We start from the raw sequence: 18,336 nt of genomic DNA, 5'->3' as shown, positions 1-18,336 counted from the left end.
CCACTGCTGGAATCTTGGAGGAGGTTGATGGGGATGTGGGGCAGAGGCTGCAGGGAAAACTGAGCAAACGCAATTGTTTTGTGAGCTGGTTTGGACGATGGGCTTAGATTCCCTCCGATTTCATTTGGAAGTATGAGAAAGAAATGTACAAAATAGAACCAGTAAGTTCAGTCTAGAATTTGGAGAAATTGTGATTGAATAGGATTTACAATGAAGTTGAGGCTACATCGGCGAGACCAAGCGCAGGCTCGCCGATCGTTTCGCTCAACACCTTCGCTCAGTCCGCCTTAACCAACCTGATCTCCCGGTGGCTCAGCACTTCAACTCCCCCTCCCATTCCTAATCTGACCTTTCTGTCCTGGGCCTCCTCCATTGTCAGAGTGAGGCCCAGTGCAAATTGGAGGAACAGCATCTCATATTTCGCTTGGGCAGTTTACACCCCAGCGGTATGAACATTGACTTCTCTAACTTCAGGTAGTTCCTCTGTCCCTCTCTTTCCCCTCCCCCTTCCCAGTTCTCCCATTAGTCTTCATGTTTCCTACTACATCCTATCTTTGTCCCCCCCCCGACATTAGTCCGAAGAAGGGTCTGGACCTGAAACGTCACCCATTCCTTCTCTCCAGAGATGCTGCCTGACCCGCTGAGTTACTCCAGCATTTTGTGTCTACCTCCGATTTAAACCAGCATCTGCAGTTTTCTTTCCTACAATGAAGTTAACATGCACGAAGGTGAGAATAGATGTGGTGAGGGAAAAAAACTGCAGATGCTGGTTAAAATCTCAGGTAGACACAAAATACTGGAGTCACTCAGCGGGTCAGGCAGCATCTCGGGAGAGGAGGAATGGTTGACGTTTCGGGCGACCCGAGACGTCACCCACTCCTTCTCTCTCGAGATGCTGCCTGACCCGTTGAGTTACTCCAGCATTTTGTGTCTACAGTAGATATGGTGTCATGGATAAACTCTGACATAGACTAGTTTGGACCAAATGGCCTGTTGTGCCATAAATTCATCACACTGACATTATTTTTCAGACATTCAATTTTGGAACAGTCGCCAGTCTCTCGAGGGTCTGTCTGTACGTTCGGTGATATTTGGTGTCTTCCAGTCTGCCGTTGTCCTGCTGTACATCCTGGACAATGAGACCAATTTCGTGGTGCAGGTCAGCGTATTTATTGGCCTCTTGATTGATCTTTGGAAGATCACCAAAGTCATGGATGTGAAGGTAAGAATGCTCTCTTCCGCAAAACACTTTTGGTGTTTCTTGCCAGCAATGTTTTGATGACCAAGTTGTCAGTCTATGATTCCGGCTTCCAAATTGGATTTTTGCCACAGATAGTTCTGATTTAAACTGAAATTAGATTTCAGACCATAACATTTTAAGATCTACTTTAGTTTAGAGGTACAGCGCGGAAACGGGCCCATCGGCCCAGCGAATCCGCGCCAACTTGCGATCCCCGCACAGTGGTACTATCTTTTATTGTCATATGTCCCAGCTAGAACAATGAAACTCTTACTTGCAGCAGCACAACAGAATATGGAAACATAGTACATTGTTAGCAATATAATAAACGAGAGAGAAAAAAAAAGTTCAGTGTGTGTGTGTATATATATATATATACACATATTCACAAATACACACATATATAGATCATTTATATATATATGTATGTGTGTATATATATATATATACACGCACTAGTACACACAAACACACGCACACACAAATACGCGCACACGCACACATAGAAAATAAACAATAACAGTGGCCACAGTTTAAGAATAAGGGGTAGGCCATTTAGAACTGAGATGAGGAAAAACATTTTCAGTCAGAGAGTTGTGAATCTGTGGAATTCTCTGCCACAGAAGGCAGTGGAGGCCAATTCTCTGAATGCATTCAAGAGAGAGCCAGATAGAGCTCTTAAGGATAGCGGAGTCAGGGGGTATGGGGATAAGGCAGGAACGGGGTACTGATTGAGAATTATCAGCCATGATCACATTGAATGGCGGTGCTGGCTCGAATGGCCTCCTCCTGCACCTATTGTCTATTGTCTATGATAGTCTCTGTAGTTCAGAGCTTATTTGTAGTGTTTAATAGCCGAATGGCTGTAAGGAAAAAGCTGTTCCTGAACCTGGGCGTTCCAGTTTTCAGGCTCTTCCCGATGGCAGGGGTGAAATGAGAGCGTGGCCAGGGTTCCGACCTAAATACGTCATCCACCCTTTTTCTCCAGGGACGCTGCCTGACCCACTGAGTTATCACTTTGTGTCTATCTTCGGTCTCAACCGTGGTCCATTTGGGCCGCGAGGCAGGCTAACTACTGCACCACAGTGTCGCCCACAAATTAAAGTGCTCAGTGAACACTTAATTCTTCAATTATTATGTGTACTTTAAAAGTTATTGTGCATAATATTGATTAACGTTTTGTTTTATTGCAGCTTGACCGTGAAAATAAAGTGGCAGGAATCTTCCCTCGCTTGACATTCAATGATAAATCAACATATATAAAGTCCTCAACCAAGATCTATGATGATGTGAGTACAAATACTATGCCTGTATGTGTGTGAAACTAATTTTAAGAATACAGGTGCTCCCTAACTTATGATGGGGTTACGTTCCGACCTTATTGCGCTTATCAAGGTCATGAAAACCATGGATAAAGTGGAGCTTGGCCGTTATTTTGCAGGATAGAGGATTGTAAAACTAGAGGGCACAGGCTTGTCCTCTAGGTGGACTTTTATTCCAAACAGACCAATGGATTTTATTCCAAACACCCCCCCCCCCCCCCCCCAACGAAAACCTCAACTTCACAGTTTAGCCTCTCAGCCTCATCGATCAGTTTTAACAACTGGGTTAAAACAAGACTCGTCAAAAGCGGGAACAAAATCGAACCGAAGAGGCGAAGAAAAAACATAATTGTGCTGAGATTACGGACAGGGCCATTTGATGCCTTGAACATACAGCTGTAAAATATTATAATGCTCGGATATTTTATTGATGTCCTATCGAGGGCAATGAAACGCATTTGTGTTTTCAAGCATTTGCTCCAACAGCAAAATGTACAGAAAGATTAAGGAATATTTATAATGGCTGTTGCTTATTCTTAGCTTTGTGATATCTAATTGTGAGAGTAACAGAGTTCCTCCCCTATGGTTGCAAAGGGGAAATGCAACATACTAGTTGGTTAAGGAGTGGCCTCCGATATGCACGGAACTGTTGGGTATGTACACCGATCAGCCAAAACATTATGACCACTGACAGGCGAAGTGAATAACATTGATTATCTTGTTACAATGGCACCTGTCAAGGGGTGGGATATATTAGGCAGCAAGTGAACAGTCAGTTCTTGAAGTTGATGTGTTGGATGCAGGAGAAATGGGCAGGAGTAAAGACCTGAGCGACTTTGACAAGGGCCAAATTGTTATGGCCAGACGACTGGGTCAGAGCATCTCTGAAACGGAAAGGCTTGTGGGGTGCTTGAGTGTAACGATGCGCGAAGGTAACGAAGGCTATCCCGTCTGGTCCGAACCGACAGAAGTCACAGAAAATTGTAATGGTGGTCACGGGAGGAATGTGTCACAATACACAGTGCACCGCACCCTGCTGCGTATGGGGCTGCACATGGTGGACCAACAGCATATTAGGCAGGTGGTCATAATGTTTTGGCTCATCGGGTCATCATGTTTTGGCTGATCGGTGAATCTGCACTGTGGAGTCGACCTGGCCAAGCATCGTCCGCCACCACTGCTATAGGCTGCATCCTGTCCATACGCTCGGCCTGTTGGAGTGGAGCCCAGTCCAGCCGAGCCCCAGCCTGTTGCAGGGCCTCCAGCGGCCCACTCCACCATTGAGGCCCTGCACTGTCTCCTGCAGCTGTTCCGCTTAGCGGCGCTCCGTCCCACTCCTCCCACTCTGGGCGGGTGAGCTTGGGGGGGGGGGTGAGATGACTTTGAGCTAAATGTAAGCAAATGGGACTGGGCCAACATGCATGGGCAAGGTTGGCTGAAGAACCCGTTTCCACATGGTATAGCTCTATGACTATACTATCAGGTGCTAGTTTAGTTTCGAGATTCAGCGCGGAAAAAGGCCCTTCGGCCCACCGAGTCCGTGCCGACCAGCGATCCCCCGTACATTAAATTGTCCCAAATGTCTGTAGGACATTGTTAGTCTTTTCATATCATATCATATATATACAGCCGGAAACAGGCCTTTTCGGCCCACCAAGTCCGTGCCGCCCAGCGATCCCCGCACATTAACACTATCCTACACCCACTAGGGACAATTTTTACATTTACCCAGCCAATTAACCTACATACCTGTACGTCTTCAAACTTGCATTATTCCAAGGAACCTAATGCTGGGGTAGGAGACAGAATTCAGGAGATGGACACATTCTCTTTGATCTCTCCATCCTTCTACCTGCAACTTAAAAGACACTTGTTTCTCACTTTCTCAGTTCCAATGGAGGGTCATGGTCCAGAAACCTTTATCGTTTCTCTGTCCACCGAAGCTACTTGACCCATTCAGTGCTTCCAGCATGTCCTCTTTTTACTTCAGATTTCCAGCATCTGATTTTTTAATCATTAATAAGGAATTCGGGAGGATATCTTTCTTAATGGTTGAAATATGTAACCCTTCCAGTTGGGGTGGTTCAAGCAAAGAGCCCAAGGGCGAGGGCTCTATTCCTTGGAGCGTAGGAAGATGAGGCGTGATCTTGTAGAGGTGTACAAAACCATGAGAGGAATACATCGGGTCGAAGCACAGTCTCTTTCCAAAAGTAGCTAAATCAAGAACCAGAGGACATGGGTTTAAGGTGACGAGGGAAAGATTTAATAGGAACCTGAGGGGTGACTTTTTCACTCACAGGTTGGTGGGTGTATGGAACGAGCTGCTGGAGGAGGTAGTCGAGGCAGATACTATCGCAACTTTTAGGAGACATTTCGACAGGTACATGGATAGGACAGGTTTGGAGGGATATCGGCCAAACACAGGCAGGTGGGACTAGTGTAGCTGGGACATGTTGGCCGGTGTGGACAAGTTGGGCCGAAGGGCCTGTTACCACGCTGTAAGACTATATGAGAGCTTGCTCTGTGGTAAAACATACAACACCTGCCCTCAGTGCATTCATGAAAAGCACGATATCCGATTTTCCCACTTTTGGTCATGCAGCATTCTGTTAGGATTTCCATCAACAGGTAAATTCCGGAGTTTGGAAGTTGAAATTTCCATGATTTTCAAAAAAAACTATTGTTGACGCTGTCATTTGTGATTCAATGTAGGTGCAATTGTTAATATACACCAGTTGTTTGAAGATGTTAATAGTATGCCCCTACTCGAGCGCTCGGGTCTTCTGATGCCGCCGGCCTGTTAGCCACTCAATGCCGCAGCCTTTTTTAACTAGGCCCCAAGCTGTGGAACCCTACCCAGAGCGATGAGACGCCCACTCAATTGACATTTTTAAACGGCAGCTAAAAACTTATCAGTTTGATTAAAAAGATTTTACTTCCTTTGTTCTTTTACACTCCCAATTTTACATTTTATATTTTTATATATAAATCTGTGCTTTGTATGCTACTATCTGCCCATGTCCTTACTGTTTTAAATTGTATTTTTGTTTAGACATGTGTTTGTTTTTGTGGAAAGCACTTTGGGCTGCATTCAATTGCATGAAAAGTGCTATATAAATAAAGTTTATTATTATTATTTTCAGATGGCTTTTAAATATTTGTCCTGGATTCTCTTCCCGTTGTTGGGCTGTTATGCTGTGTACAGCTTGTTGTACTTGGAGCACAAAAGCTGGTATTCCTGGGTACTGAGTATGCTCTATGGCTTCTTATTGACATTTGGTAAGTATACACGAATTGTGAACATTTGTGTACCAGACTCGAGAAACTGCAGATTTGCCATTTAAAGCAAATTAACTTGAATCATTGATTTAAGTTCATTTTATCATCAAATTGCTATACCTCATCTGGGCATCAAAGTTTAATTTAGAGATAATGTGGAAACAGGTCCTTCGGCCCACCAAGTCCAAGCTGACCAGCCTGTACATTAGTTCTATCCTACACACTCGGGGCAGCTTATAGAGGGCAATTAACCTACAACACTGCACGTGGGAGGAAACCGGAGTAAACCCACATGAGCACGGGGAGAACGTCCAAACTGTGTACGGACAGCACCCATTGTCAGGACTGAACCTGGGTCTCTGGCGCCGTGAGGCAGCAACTCTACCGCCGTGCCACTGTGTATTCTAAATGCAATAACAAGGAACTGCAGGTGCTGGTTCATACCAAAGAAAGACACAGAATGCTGGAGTAACTCAGCGAGTCAGGCAACATCTCAGGAGAACATGGATATCCATGTTCTCCAGAGATGCTGCCTGTCCTGCTGAGTTTTTCCAGCACGTTGTGTCTTTATCTAAGCATCATCAATGACATTTCTTGGGCTGAATCCCAATGGGGATTCTCACCAATTAACTAATTTCTGGTGTTTAATCTCGTGTCTAGAAGGAGAGGTGAACTACCTCCACCAAAGGGAAGGTAAACCAAATGCTTCAAATTGCGTGAGATTGTTTTGCCTTCAGTGGCATTGGAGTTATCCAGGCAGCATCTCTGGAGAAAAGGCATAGGTGACATTTAGAGATGAACCCCTGAATGTTTTCTCCAGAAACCCTTTTAGAAACATAGAAAATAGGTAGGAGGAGGCCATTCGGCCCTTCGAGCCAGCACCGCCATTCATTGTGATCATGGCTGATCGTCCCCAATCAATAACCCGTGCCTGCCTTCTCTCCATATCCCTTGATTCCACTAGCCCCCAGAGCTCTATCTAACTCTCTCTTAAATTCATCCAGTGATTTGGCTTCCACTGCCCTCTGTGGCAGAGAATTCCACAAATTCACAATTCTCTGTGTGAAAAAGTTTTTTCTCACCTCAGTTGTAAATGGCCTCTCCTTTATTCTAAGACTGTGGCCCTTGGGTCTGGACTCGCCCAACATTGGGAACATTTTTCCTGCATCTAGCTCGTCGAGTCCTTTTATAATTTTATATGTTTCTATAAGATCCCCTCTCATCCTTCTAAACTCCAGTGAATACAAGCCTAGTCGTTTCAATCTTTCCTCATATGTCAGTCCCGCCATCCCAGGGATCAATCTCATGAACCTACGCTGCACTGCCTCAATTACAAGGATGTCCTTCCTCAAATTAGGAGGCCAAAACTGTACACAATACTCCAGATGTGGTCTTATCAGGGCCCTATACAACAGCAGAAGAACCTCTTTATTCCTATACTGAAATCCTCTTGTTATGAAGGCCAACATTCCATTAGCTTTCTTCACTGCCTGCTGTACCTGCACGCCAACTTTCAGTGACTGGTGTACAAGGACACCCAGGTCTCACTGCATCTCCCCCTTACCTAACAACTCCATTGAGATAATAATCTGCCTCCTTGTTTCTGCTTCCAAAATGGATAACCTCACATTTATCTATATTATACTGCATCTGCCCACTCACTCAACCTGTCCAGGTCACCCTGCAACCTCCTAACACCCTCTTCACAGTTTACACTGCCACCCAGCTTTGTGTCATCCGCAAACTTGCTAGTGTTGCTTCTAATTCCCTCTTCCAAATCATTAATATATATGGTAAACAGTTGTGGCTCCAACATCGAGCCTTGCGGCACTCCACTCGCCACTGCCTGCCATTTTGAAAAGGACCCGTTTACTCCTACTCTTTGCTTCCTGTCTGCCAACCAATTCTCTATCCATGTCCATACCCTACCCCCAATACCATGTGCTCTAATTTTGCTTACCAATCTCCCGTGCGGGACCTTATCAAAGGCTTTCTGAAAGTCTAGATACACTACATCCACTGGCTCCCCTTCATCCATTTTACTTGTCACGTCCTCAAAAAATTCCAGAAGATTAGTCGAGCATGATTTCCCTTTCATAAATCCATGCTGACTTGGACTTATCCTTTTACTGCTATCCAAATGCACCGTTATTACCTCTTTAATAATTGACTCCAGCATCTTTCCCACCACCGAAGTCAGGCTAACTGGTCTATAATTCCCCGTTTTCTCTCTCGCTCCTTTCTTGAAAAGTGGGATAACATTTGCTATCCTCCAATCCACAGGAACTGATCCTGAATCTATTGAACATTGGAAAATGATCACCAATGCGTCCACTATTTCTAGAGCCACCTCCCTGAGTACCCTGGGATGCAGACCATCAGGCCCAGGGGATTTATCATCCTTCAGTCCCATACCCAATACTATTTCTCGCCTAATGAACATTTCTTCCAGTTCCTCTACCCCCCCTAGATCCTCTGTCTTCCAGTACATCTGGGAGATTGTTTGTGTCTTCCTTAGTGAAGACAGATCCGAAGTACCTTTTCAACTCTTCTGCCATTTCCTTGTTACCCATAATAATTTCACCCGTCTGCCTTCAAGGGACCCATATTTGACTTTGCTACTCTTTTTCTCTTAACATATCTAAAGAAGCTTTTACTGTCCTTCTTTATTTTCTTGGCCAGCTTCCCCTCGTACTTCATCTTTTCAGCCTGTTTTGTTACCTTCTGTTGTCCTATGAAAGTTTCCCAATCCTCTGGCTTCCGGCTACTCTTTACTGTGTTATACATCTTTTCTTTTAGTTTTATTCCATCCCTAACTTCCTTTGTCAGCCACGGTTGCCTCCTACTCCCCTTAGAATCTTTCTTCCTTTTTGGAATGAAATGATCCTGCGTCTTCTGGATTATGCCCAGAAATTCCTGCCATTGCTGTTCCACCGTCAATCCTGCTAGGATCCCTTTCCAGTCTACCTTGGCCAGCTCCTCTCTCATGCCTTCATAGTCCCCTTTGTTCAACTGCAACACTGACACTTCCGATTTAACCTTCTCCCTCTCAAATTGCAGATTAAAACTAATCGTATTATGATCACTACCTCCAAGCGGTTCCTTTACCTCGAGTTCTCTTATCAGATTTCTCCAGAGATGCTGCCTGACCCGCTGTTACTCCAGCATGTTGTGCTGTAAAAGTGACAGGTTATGTCATGAAATGATAGCAACAATGCTCGTCGCTGAGTCAGTAGACGTGGGCAGGGGATTGAGTGAAGTAAAAAGGAATATATTGACCCTAGAGATATGGAAGGGGGAATCATTGAAGTGTAGACATCAGGGTGGTCTGGGATTTTTTTTTTTAAACACACACAGTGTTCTAGTAATTCAACGGGTCAGCAGCATTTCTGGAGAACATGGATAGGTGACGATCGAGTTGAGACCCTTCTTGAGAACTGAAGAAAGGGCTTGCCCCGGAACGTCATCTATCCATGTCCTCCAGTTACTCCAGCCCCTTGTGTCCTTTTGTGTATTGACCAGATTCTGCAGTTCTTTGTTTCAACATCTCTGGGAAAACATGGATGGTTTGGGTCGGGACTCTTCTGCAAACTGGATTGTAGAGGGGAGGGGGAGGAAGAAAGTTGGGAGAGAATTGATTTATAATATTTTGGGTCAGTGTCTTTGACCTGAGAGAGAGTGCAATTTGCAGCTGAATAATTTTCTTAGGAGGTGTGAGAGAGATGGACAGGATAAAAGGAATAAACACAAAGCTGGAGGAACTAGGTGGGACAGGAGCATCTCTGGAGGGAAGAATGGGTGACGTTTCCAGTCAAGACCCTGCTTCAGACCCTGAAAGTCATAGGAAAGGGAAAGGAGAGAGATATAGACGATGATATAGAGAGATATAGGGTGGCGCAGCGGTAGAGTTGCTGCCTTACAGCGAATACAGCGCCGGAGACCCGGGTTCCATCCTGACTATGGGCGCTGTCTGTACGGAGTTTGTACGTTCTCCCCGTGACCCGCGTGGGTTTTCTCAGAGAACTTCGATTTTCTCCCACACTCCAAAGACGTACAGGTTTGTAGGTTAATTGGCTTGGTAAACGTAAAAATTGTCCCTAGTGGGTGTAGGATAGTGTTAATGTGCGGGGATCGCTGGTCGGCGCGGACCCGGTGGGCCGAAGGGTTTGTTTCTGCGCTGTATCTCTAAACCAAACTAAACTAAACAAAACGAATGAATGAAAGATATGCCAAAAAGTGACAACGATGAAGGAAACAGACCATTGTTAGTAATGTTTGTGTGTTGTGCAGGGATTTTTGAAGGTGATAAATATTTGCTTTGTTTCCTCTCAGGGTTTATAACAATGACACCTCAGCTATTCATTAATTATAAGCTGAAGTCAGTAGCCCATCTACCATGGAGGATGCTCACCTACAAAGCACTAAATACTTTTATCGATGATCTCTTTGCATTCGTAATCAAAATGCCAATGATGTACAGAATAGGATGTTTGAGAGACGGTGAGTTTAAAGCCTCGATGAAACGCAAATCAAAAACTCATGGCTTTTCAAATTCACGACAGTCCCAATTAATGTGCATTCTTTTTTCCGTTTTGCAAACTAGACGTGGTGTTTTTTATCTACCTGTACCAACGCTGGATCTATAGAGTGGATCTTACCCGGATGAACGAGTTTGGGACGAGTGGGGAAGATATCGTGAAGTTGTCAAAAGATGATAGCTCACCAAAGGCTCTGATGGAGAAAGGAGAGGAGGACAAGAAAAACGATTAAATGTCAATCTCTGCATTGTCACACCTTAATGTTTCACTGTAAAGGCAAAAGTGAGACCATGGACTGTAATAATCAAACTCCCAATTTTTGTATTAATATAATCCTGTTGAAGACAAGTGAATTTGAAGTCCAGGTTAATGTGCTGTAGTGTATTTGTTCTGAAACATATCTGTATTTAAGTATGATAACTTTGTAATCATTGTATTCCATTGTGGAATATTTGGTACATTAAATTGCTAATAACGTTTAAATTGTGGCCGTTTGTTGAAAGGGCAGCCTCTGTTTATTTAGAGGGGGATTGATAACAGATTTTAGTAATAAAGATTCTATTCCATTCATCTGAAATTCTGATTCCTGTTTCAATAAACAAACCGATGTTAACTTATTAGCTATGGAACTAATTTTGAAGCAGGATTTGTGAACATGTTAGCCTCGCCAGTGAATACTTGTTAATGGTTTAGTACAATTGCATTTAAGAAAGTTCCCACAGTGTTGATTCCAAGGCCATTTAGTGGCTGCTGATGGTAGCTGGGTACATCTGTGCAGAATACCCTACTGTGAATATGGTGTTTATTTCTAATAATAGAATCCATTTAAAAAAAAAATGTTTGTGTAAATTACTCAAGTGGTGCTCAAAATTAATATTTACTTGTGGCTAAATTGCAGCACCGAAATAAAAGTAGAGGTTAGTTGATTTAAAATCAGTTCCTGCCTCTGGTGCTTGTTTTTTTTCCCCATCTCCATGGTTTACCTAAAGAGCTGAGTGGAAACACTGCTCCCGTGGGCTGAGGTGATGTTGGCACAACACGCTACCTTTTGGCCGCGCCAAAGTTTCGATCCTGCTTACCCTCTGGTTTTTAATTTAGTTTAGAGACACAGCATGGAAACAAACCGTGTTTGGCCCACCGAACCAGCGATCCCCGCACACTAACTCCATCCTACATACACACACACACACACACAAGGGGCAATTTACAATTTTACTAAGCCGATTAGCCTACAAACCTGTCCGTCTTTGGAGTGTGGGGGGGAAACCGGAGCACCCGGAGAAAACTCCCCGTGAGTCACGGAGAATGTACGTACAAATTCCGCACAGACGGCACCCGCAGTCAGAAACGAACTCGAGTCCCTGGCGCTGTAAGGCAGCAACTCTACCGCTGTGCCAACTTTTAATTAAAGAATGGATCGACTGGGCTTATATTCACTGGAATTCAGAAATGGTGAGGGGATCTTATAGAAACATATAAAATTCTTAAGGGATTGGACAGGCTAGATGCAGGAAAAATGTTCCCGATGTGGGAGTCCAGAACCAGGGGTCACTGTTTAACAATAAGGACGGGCTAGGCCATTTAGGACTGAGATGAGGAAAAACTTTTTCGCCCGAGAGTTGTGAATCTACGGAATTCTCTGCCACAGAAGGCAGTGGAGGCCAACTCACTGGATGTTTTCAAGAGAGTTAGATTCTGCCCTTGGGGCTAACGGAATCAAGGGATATGGGGAGAAAACAGGAACGGGGTACTGATTTTGGATGATCAGCCATGATCATATTGAATGGCAGTATTGGCTCGAAGGACCGAATGGCCTACTGCACCTATTTTCTATGTAATATTGGTTCCTGGACTTGATGGACATTAACTAATTATTTATAAACACATGTTTGAATTCAACATCAAATTTACTCATGAGCAAAATAATCATTGGTTATTCTCATAAGCCTCACAGTGCAATTTATTATTGTTCCGTGTACTGAGGTACAGTGAAAAGCTTTATATTGCATGCTATCAAGTCGGTGAAAAGACTACACAATCACAAAAAGCTGGAGTAACTCAGCGGGTCAGGCAGCATCTCTGGAGAGAAGGAATGGGTGATGGAAGGGTCTCGACCCGAAACGTCATCTATTCTTTTTCTCCAGAGATGCTGAGTTACACGAGCATTTTGTGTCGATCTTCGGTATAAACCAGCATCTGCAGTTCCTTCTGGCACCCATAGTTATACAGTTGGCTGCACTGACATTAACCATTGTCAACAGCAGGTGGAGCACTTGACCACTACTGACGACAAGCTAACCCTCGTGATTCCTCCCAGTTAATTGACTATAATGTTGTTAGGACTCAATGGATTCACAATGAAGAGATGTTGGTGGAGACAAATATGGCCAAGAAATAAATACAGCTACACCAATAAACACAATGCTAATTGCACAGGGTGTCTTCGAGGCAGCAACTCTACCGCTGTGCCACCTTGCTGCCCAATGAAAAGACTATATATGAATGCAATCAACCCGTCCAATGTACAAATAAATGATAAAGGGTACAGCTTTCAGTGCAGGATGTAACATTGGAGTCCTATTAAGAAAGTTCAAAGGTTTCCATTGAGGAAGATGGGAGGTCCACACTCTAGCCGATGAGAGGCCCGTTCAGTTGCCTGAACACAGCTGGGAAGAAACTGTCCCTGAATTTGGAGGTTTGCGTTTTCACACTTTTGTACCTCTTGCCCGATGGGAGAGGGGAGAAGAGGGAGTGGCCGGGGTGAGGCTGGTCCTTGATTATGTTAGTGGCCTTACCGAGGCAGCGCAAAGTGTAGATGGAGTCAGTGGAAGGAGCATGCTTCAGAAGGAACTGCAGATGCCGGTTTAAACCGAAGGCAGACAGAAAAAGCTGGAGTAACTCAGCGGGACAGGCAGCATCTGTGGAGAGAAACATAGAAACATAGAAAATAGGTGCAGGAGTAGGCCATTCGGCCCTTCGAGCCTGCACCGCCATTCAATATGATCATGGCTGATCATCCAGCTCAGTAGCCTGTACCTGCCTTCTCTCCATACCCCCTGATCCCTTTAGCAAAAAGGGCCACATCTAACTCCCTCTTAAATATAGCCAATCAACTACCTTCTGTGGCAGAGAATTCCACAGACTCACCACTCTCTGTGTGAAGATATGTTTTCTCATCTCGGTCCTAAAAGACTTCCCCCTTATCCTTAAGCTGTGACCCCTGGTTCTGGACTCCCCCAATCTTCCCGCATCTAGCCTCTCCAACCCCTTAAGAATTTTATATGTTTCTATAAGATCCCCCCTCAGTCTTCTAAATTCCAGCGAGTACAAGCCCAGTCTATCCAGTCTTTCCTCATATGAAAGTCCCGCCATCCCAGGGATCAATCTGGTGAACCTTCTCTGTACTCCCTCTAAGGCAAGAACGTCTTTCCTCAGGTTAGGAGACCAAAACTGTACACAGTACTCCAGGTGCGGTCTCACCAAGGCCCTGTACAACTGCAGCAGAACCTCCCTGCTCCTAAACTCAAATCCTCTTGCTATGAATGCCAACATACCATTCGCTTTCTTCACTGCCTGCTGCACCTGCACGCTTGCTTTCAATGATTGGTGCACCATGACACCCAGGTCACGTTGCATCTCCCCTTCTCCCAATCGGTCACCATTCAGGTAATACTCTGCTTTCCTGTTCTTGCCGCCAAAGTGGATAACCTCACATTTATCCACATTATATTGCATCTGCCATGCATTTGCCAACTCGCCTAATCTATCCAAGTCACGGAGAGAAGGAATGGGTGATGTTTCGGGTTTCTGAAGAATGGTCTCGGCCCAAAAGGTCACCCATTCCTTCTCTCCAGAGATGCTGCCTGACCCGCTGTGTCTATCAGTGGAAGGGAGGTTGGTTTGTGTGATGGGCTGGGCTGCGTCCACAACTCTCTTATCATTTCTTGCGGACTCGGATGGAGCTGTTCCCAAACCAAGCCGTGATGCTTTCTACGGCGCATCTGTAGAAGTTGGTGAGGGTTGCTGAGAACAACTGCCTAAGCCTTCGAAGGAGGTACAGGCGTACAGGGGGGGTGGGGGGGGGTGAGTGAGTGAGTGTGGGCTATAGGGTTGCTAACTGTCCCGTATTAGCCGGGACATCCCATGTTGGGCTAAATTTGTTTGTCCCGTGCGGGACCGCCCTTGTCCAGTATTTGGCCTGGAGGGCGCTGTAGGCCCGACACTGCAGGCCCCAACGCTGTAGGTCCAGACAGTTTAGGTCCCGACACCTTAGATTTCCGACATTTTAGCTCCGGACAGTGTAGGCCCGGGCACCGCCTAATGGAGGTTGCCTAGCAACCCGCCTCCCGACCCGGGCGGCCGCCATTGGTGGAGCGGGAGCACGTGACCGCTGGCTGGGTGAGGTCTCGTGGGGCGGTGACGTCACCTTGTCCCGTATTTGGGAGTGAGACCCCTAGTGGGCCTAATACGGGGACAAGTGCGGTCCCGTACGGGACAAACCAATTTAGCCCAAAATCCGGGATGTCCCGGCTGATACGGGACAGTTGGCGACCCTACGGGTGATGGCCAGGCCCTTGGTGAGGAGTTAGCGCTGTCCCTGGTCCTCGGCCTCCGGCGTGTGATGTGGAAATGCTCGGGGGTTGAAAGCCGCAGCCTGAGCTTGGAGCACCACTCGATAGATGCGTCGCATTAGAGATCAGAGACTGCGGGGCTTGGCTGGGGGCAATGAGAATGTGTGTGATCTTTGCTCTCTGGCGGACTTCAAAGGGGCAGTGAGGAGTGAGGGCAGGAGGGAGGGAGCTCTCTCCGCTGTGTTTGTGTGGCCCGACACAAGGGCCCAGGTGCCAGTTGATTTGTATTGCGGTGGGAACTTTGATCAGCGGTCTATTTACACCAGAGGCCACTCGAGTGGATCAGACGCTGCATCTTTGCACCACTTGTATCCTTCTTCAGTCAAGTACCTGAGCAACATCCTCTTTGCCTGTGTAAGAAGGAACTGCAGATGCTGCTGGTTTAAACCGAAGGTGGACACAAAAAGCTGGAGTAACTCAACAGGGCAGGCAGCATCTCTGGAGAGAAGAAGATGAGGAGGCATTTCTTAAGTCAAAGAGTGGTGAATCTGTGGAATTCACTACCACAGACAGCTGTGGAGGCCAAGTCAAAGGTGAAGATTGATAGATTCTTGATTAGTGCGGGTTTCAGGGGTTATGGGGAGAAGGCTGGAGAATGGGGTTGAGAGGGAGAGATAGATCAGCCATGATTGAATGGTGGAGTAGACTTGATGGGCCGAATGGCCTAATTCTGCTCTGAGAACGTATGAACGTCGAACTAGTGTACAATGGTGATTGAAGGTCGGCACGGGCCCAGGTGGGCCGAAGGGCCTGTTTCCACGCTGTAGCTCCAAACTTAACTAATAGAAGATAGACACAAAAAGCTGGAGTAACTCAGCGGGTCAGGCAGCATCTCTGGAGAGAAGGAATTGGTGACGTTTCGGATCGAGGCTAAAAATGTCACCCATTCCTTCTCTCCAGAGATGCTGCCTGTCCCGCTGAGTTACTCCAGCTTGCTTTGTCTATCTTTAGCTTCTTTCCTTGGGCAGCTTGTAACCCAGCGGTATGAATATTGATTTCTCCAACTTCAAGTAGCCCCAGCATTCCCTCTCTCTCCATCCCTCCCCCACCCAAGTTGCACCAGCTCCTCGTTTTCACGCAACAAACAGCCAACAATGGTCTGTTTCCTTTATCATCGTTACTTTTTTTGCATATCTTTCCTTCATTGTTCTTTATCTCTCTACATCGTTGCCTATATCTCTCGTTTCCCCTTATCCTTAACTAGTTTGAAGAAGGGTCTCGACCCGAAACGTCACCCATTCCTTCTCTCCGGAGATGCTGCCTGACCCGCTGAGTTACTCCAGCATTTTGTGCCTGTTTTCGGTTTAAACTAGCATCTGCAGTTCCTTCCAACACATTTCATCAGCCCCTTGTAAAGCAGCCTGAAGATCAGGGCCAGTGAGATAGATGCATGATAAGATTTATGTCAAAAAGAAAGGAGAGATATGGATTAGTTTAGTTTTTTTTGTTTAGTCTATTGTCACGTGTACCGAGGTACAGTGAACAGCCTTTGTAGCGTGCTAACTAGTCAGCGGAAAGACAACACATGGTTACAATCGAGCCGTCCACATTGAACAGATACAGGAGATTTTGTCGTGGTTACCGGTGTTCAAAAATGAAGCAGATGACACGGAGAATTCTTCAAGAAGTTAAAAGCCTTTATTTGCAAACAACGGCTGGAACAATCAGGATGTCAACCATCTGACTGCCCACTTAGTACACCGGGCAGCCTATTTTTATAGGATTATTCTAAACCTTATCTTCTTTACATTACCTCATACCCACACTCCTTTCTTCAGTCCTTCATTGCTTTGTAGTACCTGTTTGTCCCGCCACCATTAAATCCCATTTAGTAATATATCCTTATCTCAATGCTCACATCCCTTCATATTTCGCCTCCCTTATTTCCTGCTAGTCCATCCCTCACATCCATCCATCCATCACCCCAAGGCCTATGTCTTTCCTTATCTCTTCTCTTGCCACCATTAAATCCTACTCATTGATGAATGTCTGCATCCCTTCACATTCTGCCACCCTTATCGTCTAGGCTAAAGCAAAGGTAAAGGCTAAAGCAAAGGAGTGTTATGTTACAGACACGTGTCAAGGGTAAGTAATGTCTAGAGCGCCTTAATTAGTTGCAGAGAGGGCACCTAATGCCTAAGTAGTTACAAACCTTAAACAACAATGTATAAAATAATACCGTAACAATGTCTAATGTATAAAATAATATCGTATTATCTCCCATATTATGAGTCCAGTTTATTGTCGCGTGTACCGAGGTACAGAGAAAGCTTTTTGCTGAGTGGCGGCACGGTGGCGCAGCGGTAGAGTTGCTGCCTTACAGCGATGGCAGCGCCGGAGACTCGGGTTCGATCCTGACTACAGGCGCCGTCTGTATGGAGTTTGTACGTTCTCCCCGTGACCTGCGTGGGTTTTCTCCGAGATCTTCGGTTTCCTCCCACACTCCAAAGACGAACAGGTTTGTAGGTTAATTGACTGGGCAAATGTAAAAATTGTCCCTAGTGGGTGTAGGATAGTGTTAGTGTGCGGGGATCGCTGGGCGGCGCGGACTCGGTGGGCCGAAGGGTTTCTGCGCTGTATCTCTAAATCTAATAATCTAAATCCAACCAGTCAGTGGAAAAACTATACAGTACATGATTACAATCGAGATGTCCACAGTGTGCAGATACACGCTAAAGGGCATAACGTTTAGTGCGAGGTAAAGATAGAAGTAAAGAAGCTTAGTCAGGGCGGCACGGTAGCGCAGCGGTAGAGTTGCTGCTTTACAGCGAATGCAGCGCCGGAGACTCAGGTTCGATCCTGACTACGGGTGCTGCACTGTAAGGAGTTTGTACGTTCTCCCCGTGACCTGCGTGGGTTTTCTCCGAGATCTTCGGTTTCCTCCCACACTCCAAAGACGTACAGGTATGTAGGTTAATTGGCTGGGTAAAATGTAAAAATTGTCCCTAGTGGGTGTAGGATAGTGTTAATGTGCGGGGATCGCTGGGCGGCACGGACTTGGAGGGCCGAAAAGGCCTGTTTCCGGCTGTATATATATGATATGATATGATGTGATAGGTGCTGTGTCCACTAGTCACAGAGTGATGCGGTGAGCAAACATGCCCTCTAGTTCAGCTTGCCCACATTGGCCAACATGTCCCACCTGCCTGCGTTTAGGCCCATGTCTAGCACGATCCTACACACTAGGGACAATTTGCGATTTTTACCAAAGCCAATTAACCTACGAATCTGTACGTCTTTGGAATGTGGGACGAAACCGGAGCACCTGGAGAAAACCAGACAGACCCGTAATCAGGATCGAGCCCGGGTCGCTGGTGCTGTAAGGC

The 18,336-nt window shown here is 45.8% G+C and overlaps 1 protein-coding gene across 1 annotated transcript in view; it reads left to right on the top strand.

The window, feature by feature from the left end:
- clptm1 (CLPTM1 regulator of GABA type A receptor forward trafficking) overlaps positions 1-10,862 on the top strand; it is a 35,622-nt gene extending 24,760 nt beyond the window's left edge. The window contains exons 10-14 of the mRNA XM_078431025.1: positions 1,032-1,222; positions 2,434-2,529; positions 5,706-5,841; positions 10,174-10,341; positions 10,445-10,862. Coding sequence (XP_078287151.1) covers positions 1,032-1,222; positions 2,434-2,529; positions 5,706-5,841; positions 10,174-10,341; positions 10,445-10,611 — 758 coding nt within the window. The 3' untranslated portion in view covers positions 10,612-10,862. The remainder of the gene's footprint in view (positions 1-1,031; positions 1,223-2,433; positions 2,530-5,705; positions 5,842-10,173; positions 10,342-10,444) is intronic.
- The last annotated feature ends 7,474 nt before the right edge of the window (positions 10,863-18,336 follow it).

The sequence above is a fragment of the Rhinoraja longicauda genome, chromosome 41 (genome assembly GCF_053455715.1).
Source record: "Rhinoraja longicauda isolate Sanriku21f chromosome 41, sRhiLon1.1, whole genome shotgun sequence".
NCBI classification, from domain to species: Eukaryota; Metazoa; Chordata; class Chondrichthyes; order Rajiformes; family Arhynchobatidae; genus Rhinoraja; species Rhinoraja longicauda.
Note: the sequence above shows the minus strand (reverse complement) of the source record. Positions and strands in the feature narration are given on the sequence as shown.